The 7,345-nt window shown below is 44.0% G+C and overlaps 1 protein-coding gene across 1 annotated transcript; it reads left to right on the forward strand.

Annotated features, from left to right (window-relative positions):
• Window positions 1–275: 275 nt before the first annotated feature.
• Window positions 276–1,064, forward strand: LOC130962814 (uncharacterized). Its single transcript, XM_057888979.1, has one exon. It carries the CDS (start codon window positions 276–278, stop codon window positions 1,062–1,064), a length of 789 nt encoding a protein of 262 aa, XP_057744962.1.
• Window positions 1,065–7,345: the final 6,281 nt, after the last annotated feature.

The following is a 7,345-nucleotide window of genomic DNA, read 5'->3' on the forward strand; positions in this document are numbered from 1 at the left end:
GGGATCTCCAAATCATCCCGCAAAAGACACCTTAAAGAGGTATACCACGTCGGAGAAAGGGACAGGTCACCCGACCTTCCCACTATCACCTTCACCAAAGAAGATCCTGCATGCATCATCCCTGGGCATGATGACCCCGTGGTCATTACCATCATACTAGCCAATGCCAACCTTCACCGAACACTAGTTGATCAGGGAAGTTCTACGGACTGGCAGATGCGCCAATCTAGCCACTCAAATACATCCCATTACACACTACCTTTGGGAAAGGAGTAATGTCCAAAGCACTAAGCATCGACTACATCGTAGTCGACGTAAGCTCTGCATACAACGCCCTCCTAGGTCGGACAACGTTAAATCAGCTCACCGCAGTAGTCTCTACTCCACACCTATGCATGAAATTCCCAATCCCGGAAGGGATAGCCACCATAAAAGGAGACCAAAAACTTTCACGACGTTGTTACAACGAAAGTCTGAATCTTAAAGGCAACTCCATAGGAAAAGAAACTAACACTATAGAACTCGGGGGAACCCAAGCTCGCGAAAAACTTCGCCCTCAACCGGAAGGCGAGACTAAAGAAGTTCAAGTCGGAGATACTCAAGATAAAATAACAAACATAGGGGTAAACCTAAAAGGAAACCTAAAGGAGCTGCTGATAAATTTCCTAAGGGAGAATTCCGACTTATTTGCATGGAAGGCCGCAGACATACCCGGCATTGATCCCGGACTAATTTGCCTTAAACTAGCAGTGTACCCTGGATCTCGGCCAGTGCAACAGAAATGCAGAAAGCTCGGCCCGGAGAGATCGCAAGCCGTGGAAGAATTGGTGCAGGCCTTACTAGAGGCAGGGTTTATAAGGGAGTTTAAGTACCCATTATGGCTGGCCAATGTCGTACTGGTCAAAAAGTCAAATGGAAGGTGGCAGATGTGCACTGATTACACCGACCTCAAGAAAGCCTGCCCAAAAGATCCATATTCACTCCCGAATATAGACACCCTAGTCGACGCCTCGTCGGGATACAAGTACCTTTCCTTCATGGACGCTTACTTGGGGTACAACTGAATCCCGATATATCAACCCGACCAAGAGAAAACCTCGTTCCTAACCCCAAGAGCAAACTACTGCTATGTAGTCATGCCATTTGGACTCAAGAACACAGGGGCTACATACCAGAGGTTGATGAACAAATTTTTTGCCAACCACGTCGGAAAGCTGATGGAGGTCTACGTAGACGACATGCTGGTAAAGACACAAAGAGAGGAAGCGCTATTACCTGACCTCGCCGAAGTATTTGACACCATAAGAAAGCACAGGATGAGATTCAATCCCTCAAAGTGCACTTTCGCGGTAGAAGCGGGCAAATTCTTGGGCTTCATGCTCACCCAGAGAGGGATTGAAGCAAACCCAGATAAATGCCAAGCCATACTCAACATGAAAAGCCCGACCTGCGTCAACGAGTTACAACAGCTCAATGGAAGACTAGCTGCCCTGTCTAGATTCCTAGCCGGATCGGCCTTGAGATCTCTCCATTTCTATGCAACATTAAGGAAAGGAAAGAGGTTCGAGTGGACCCCAGAATGTGAACATTCCTGGGGCAACCACCCATCCTAACTTGACCCCGGCTAGGAGAAGAACTGATCCTATACCTCACCGTGGGAAGTCGGGCGATAGCCTCAGCCTTAGTCAGAAAAGACGAGAACGGACAACAACCCATCTATTTTATCAGTAAGGCTTTACAGGGGGCCGAACTAAACTAGCAAAAGATAGAGAACTTCACCTACGCCCTTATACTTACTTCCCGACGACTCCGACCATACTTTCAGGCCCACACCATCAGAATACGGACCAACCAACCCATAAAAGGTATCCTACAAAAAAATGACTTAGCTGGAAGAATCATACAATGGGCAGTTGAGTTTTCCAAATTTGACCTTAAGTATGAAGCTTGGACAGCCATCAAGTCTCAATACCTGGCCGACTTCGCCGCAGAGTACACCGACACCCCAGGCACCCCCACTGACTAGGACCTCTACGTTGACAGCTCATCAAACAAAGCCGGGAGTGGAGCGGGTGTGATCCTAGAAAGTGATCAGGGAACCCAACTCAATCTCTCCTTAAGGTTCGATTTTCCTGCCTCAAATAACCAAGCCGAATACAAAGCCCTACTGGCTGGGTTAAAGCTGGCTAGGGAAGTTGGAGCTCAAAAACTTATCATATTCAGCGACTCACAAGTAGTCACCTCGCAAATAGAAGGGAGCTTTCAGGCCAAGGATCCCACCATGAAGAAATACCTAGACAAGACCAGAGAACAACTAAGAAAATTCATGGGATATGAGATCCGACATATATCTCGGGAACAAAATGCTCGAGCTGATGCACTTTCAAAACTAGCCAGCATCAAACCAGGGGGCAACAATAGAAACCTCATCCAAGAAACACTACAAAATCCATCAACTTCGGAGAAAAATAAGGTCCTAAGCATATCAGACCAGGACCAAGGGTGGATGACTCCCATAATCAGCTACCTCAAGTCCGAAACACTCCCCGTAGATAAAAAAGAGGTAAAAAGGCTCGTATGAGAAGCACAGTACTACACCATAGTACATGATGCCCTATATAGGAGAGGGATCTCAACACCCCTCCTAAAGTGCGTCCCGACCTCTGCTACAAAAGAAGTCCTAGAAGAAGTCCATGGTGGCATGTACGGCAACCACCTCGGGGCATGAGCTCTTTCTAAAAAGGTACTCCGAGCTAGTTTTTTCTGGCTGACCTTGCAAAATGAAGCAACAGAGTTCCTCAAAACATGCCCCCCATGCCAGAACCATGCCAACTTTCATATCGCACCACCCAAAGAGCTCATCTGCGTCACTTCACCATGGCCTTTCGCAAAGTGGGGGCTCGACCTCCTTGGACCATTCTCCCAAGGATCAGGGCAAGTCAAGTTCCTCATTATAGGAATAGACTATTTCACAAAATGGATCGAGGCAGAGCCGTTAGCTGCCGCCACCACCCAAAAAAGTCGGAAGTTTCTATACAGAAATATTGTCACAAGGTTTGCAGTCTCATTCTCCATCACCACAGACAATGGCACTTAGTTCACCGACACGGGCTTCAGGAACTTGATAGCTGATCTGAAAATCAAGCACCAGTTCACCTCTGTAGAACACCCATAAACCAACGGACAGGCGGAAGCTACCAACAAAGTCATATTGGCCAGGTTAAAATGGAGACTACAGGACGCAAAGGGAGCTTGTGCAAAAGAGCTCCCGCAAGTCCTATGGGCATACCGGACAACACCACACTCCACCACCGGAGAATCAACCTTCCGACTTGGTTATGGAATGGAGGCAAATGATTCCCATAGAAGTAGAAGAAGGATCCCCCAGGGTGATCCTCTACAATGAAGATACCAACTCCCAAGCACAAAGGGAAGAGCTGGACCTACTTTCAGAAGTCCGAGAAAGAGTTTGGATTAGAAAAGAGGCACTAAAACGTCAAATGGCTGTAAGGTATAACCAAAAAGTAATCCAGCGAAGCTTCACCACTAACGACCTCATCCTAATTCGAAATGGTATCGGAGCAGGTCGGTCAGGAGAAGGGAAGCTAGCAAGCAACTGGAAAGGGCCATACCGAGTCACTGAAGTGCTAGGAAAAAGGTTACTATCGGGTGGCCGACTTCCAAGGGCGGGAGCTACCAAGGTTATGGCATGCCTGTAACCTAAGGAGGGACTATAGCTAGAAAAAGATCTCGGGCCAAGGCGCACTCTTTTTCCTAAAGGGTTTTTAAATGAGGCGTCAGGCCAAGATCTAGAAGCTGCCCGAACTAGAAGGGTAAGCACTCACATGTACACACTCTTATTTATATCTTATTACTTGGATAAAATTTTAAGATTCTCTAAAAAAGCTTCCTACCAAGACGTATTAATTTATGCTAAAAAATGCAAAATTCATCGCCTGACCAAGAGAGGTCGGCAAGGTGAAGCGATAAAGCTCAAGTTAATGCAAGAAGTTATAAAAAAGTAACCCATATAAAGCGACCTGACGAGGTCGGACTAAAAATGGGATTACTAAAAAACTTGAGAAGGCCCGACAGAGAAGTCGGACCAATGAAAGGATCACTGAAAAAGGAACAAACACCACACAAAGGCCAAAAAGGTTGAAAAACCTAGGCCAGAAGTGCTCAGCTAAAAGGTACAAGCCCTGAAAAGGGACGCTAGTTAAAGAGAAAGCACGACCTTAAGATGGAGCTGAAAAATTCATCCAAACAAACTACAAAGAAAAGGTTCTATATGAGAACGCTATCTAAAAAATTGTTGGAAACCGACTAAAAAGCCCGGACAGCAAGCCATAAAGGACGACGTCAGCACAACTAAAACAAGGCACGATCCAAAAGGCAAAGGTAGAAGTTCACAAAGGAAACACTACCTGGAAAAAGGCGACGAACCAAGGAATCCCGAACATCTACATCCTAGGGTATAAAGAGCCCACAAAGGGGCCACGTCGCCAAAAACACAAAAAACCATACAAGGGTTGAAAGAACAACCTAAAAACAAAAGCACCTCGCTAAAAGCTAAATCGGCGCATCACCAAGACAAACTAAAACACAAGAATTAAAATATTAAAGGCACAAGGGCTACCCAATGGCAACCTAAGAGTTAAAAGTGTTTTGATTAAAAACAAAAGTTGCTAAGAAGCAACTAGGAAAAGTGTCAGAGAAGTCATCCAAAAAGACTTACAAAACCAAAGTTCAAAAGTTCCACAGATCGGACCATACCAATACATAATAAAAGAATATATAAAGAGAGAATCATAAGGGGTCCAAATTTGCTGTGGTAGCTACATTTTTAGGAGAAGGAGGAATAACTGCGATCGGGGTGGCTCCAACAACTCCGTCTGGGCCATTCAGAATCTCCACATCGGGCTCAGGCTCAAGAGGGACCACCTCGGCGGAAGGAGCAGCGGACGACTCAGCAAGAAGAGCTGTAGAAACCTTAATTGTCGACACAGTGGAAGGAGCCTCATCATCATCATCAGGGGCAGGTACAATCTTGCCATCATCCACAATATTATCCATGCTGAACAAGGAAAGGTTGGCATTGGGAGCAAGAACTAGGACCTGGGCCATCAAATTTTCATATAGCACAACCATACCACCCACCACATAGCCTTGAAGCTCGGCATAGTCATCCTGAACAGACTAAAGCCTCTCCCTAGTCTCCAACAGCTCGCCATAGGTTCAGGTGTAGCTCTCCTTAGCCTTCTTTGCCATATCCTCGGCCAGATTAGCATCTGCCTCTGCCGCAGTAGCTCGGTCCTTCTCTTTCTCCACCAAAACCTCCAATCCAACAACCTTGGCCTTAAACTCGTCCTTCAAAACCTTCATCCTATCATAATCAGCTTTGGCCTCCTCTAAAAAGGCCTTAGTAGCACGGACCGGAGACTCCTTGACAACCTGGGACATGGCTACACTAAGATTGGCCATCCGGACACTGTTGCTTGATCTAAATTCAAGATGGTGGAGGATCGACATGTTATCAAGAGGAACCTTACCGTAAGGGGCAATCTGATCTATGGCAAAAGCCACGCCATCAAATTCCTTGACATCCTGGTTATAAGGGCCGACAGTCCTCGGCTTCTTGGGAGGAGGACTAGTTGAAGTAGGGAAGGAGGCAGCACCCAGAGGTCACCACGGGCGGATCAGTAGAAACTGTCCAAACTTGAGGGGTTGGAATGGCTTTCCTCGGCCCCTGAGGATCAGATTCAGGCTTCTTCGGGGGTAACTGTGAAGAGCGCTCCCCCGACGTCTTTCTTGACAAATTTTGGGCAGCCACCCCCTTTTTTGCCTACGAAAAACCTTCATCGAATCCAAAGACAACTGATAAACCACTATTTTATGGTTTATATTGTGTTTAATTGAGTGGTTTTTATCAAGCCTTTGCACACTTATTCATACTATTCGCATGTTTTACAATTCCTTCCAGATTTTGTTCTACGATTAAAAACTTGCTTTCTAGAGTCTTTAATTTGCTATATTTAATCCTTTCTTATTACCATTCGATGCCTTGATATGTGTGTTAAGTGATTTCAGAGATTACAGGGCGGGAATGGCTCAGATGATGGAAAGGAAGCATGCAAAAGTGGAAGGAATACAAGAAGTTGAAGAAGTTGCTAACCTGTCCAGCTTGGCCTGTTCGCACTCAAATGGTCATAACTTGAGCTACAGAGGTCCAAATGATGCGGTTCCAGTTGTGTTGGAAAGCTAACGTCTGGGGCTTCGATTTGATATATAATGTGCCATAGTGGCCGTATAGCTAGGCGACACGAACGCAGTTTTCGGCCTAGAAAATACAGATTAGAGGCTATAAAGTGGGGAAATTCATCCATTCATACAACACATCAGACATCACTGATAATTCACTTTTCATAATTTAGATGTATTTTTTAGAGAGAGAGGTTCTCTCCTCTCTCTTAGGATTTAGGATTAGGATTCCTCTTAAAGGATTTAGGATTTGTTCTTCTCAATTTCCAGGTTCAATGTTCCTTTTATTTATTTTCTCAATTTGGTTTATGAGCTCTTTATGTTTAGATTAATCTTCTATTTAATACAATTTGAGGTATTTCAGACTTATGATTGCTTTCTTTTATTTATTATATAAATAATTTAGATTTTTCCCTTTTGGCTTTGGTTGAGTAATTGGTAACTCTTGAGTTATCAAACTCAGTAGTTGATTAATATTTAAAGTTTGCTGGTTGATTTGGATCCCTCTAAAGCTAGTCTTTTCTTAGGAGTTTACTAGGACTTGAGGAATCAAATTAATTGGTCCACTTGACTTTCCTTTATTTAGTAAGGGTTGAATAAGTGGGAGCAACGGACAATACTCATCACACCTGATAAGGATAATTAGGATGGGATTTCCAATTCCCATGCCTTGCCAAGAGGTTTATTAGTTATTATTTTAACGACTTGTTATTTTACCTTACTTGTTCCTTATTTTAAAAACCCAAAAATACTATTTTTCATAACCAATAATAAATCATACTTCCCTGCAATTCCTTGAGAAGACGACTCGAGGTTTGAATACTTCGGTTTATAAATTTTATTGGGTTTGTTACTTGTGACAACCAAAACTTTTGTAAGAAAGAAATTCTTATCGGTCTAGAAGCTATACTTACAACGGGAATTTATTTGTGAAAATTCTAGATCGCGTGAGAGTTTCGTTTTTCAAAATGGCGCCGTTGCCGGGGAATTGCAAACCTGTGCCTTATTATTGGTTATTGTAAATATTTTTCAAAAAAAAATTCTGATTTTTATTTTAAAATTTTTATCTTATCTCATCTTATTT

The sequence above is a fragment of the Arachis stenosperma genome, chromosome 2, assembly GCF_014773155.1.
Source record: "Arachis stenosperma cultivar V10309 chromosome 2, arast.V10309.gnm1.PFL2, whole genome shotgun sequence".
NCBI lineage: Eukaryota > Viridiplantae > Streptophyta > Magnoliopsida > Fabales > Fabaceae > Arachis > Arachis stenosperma.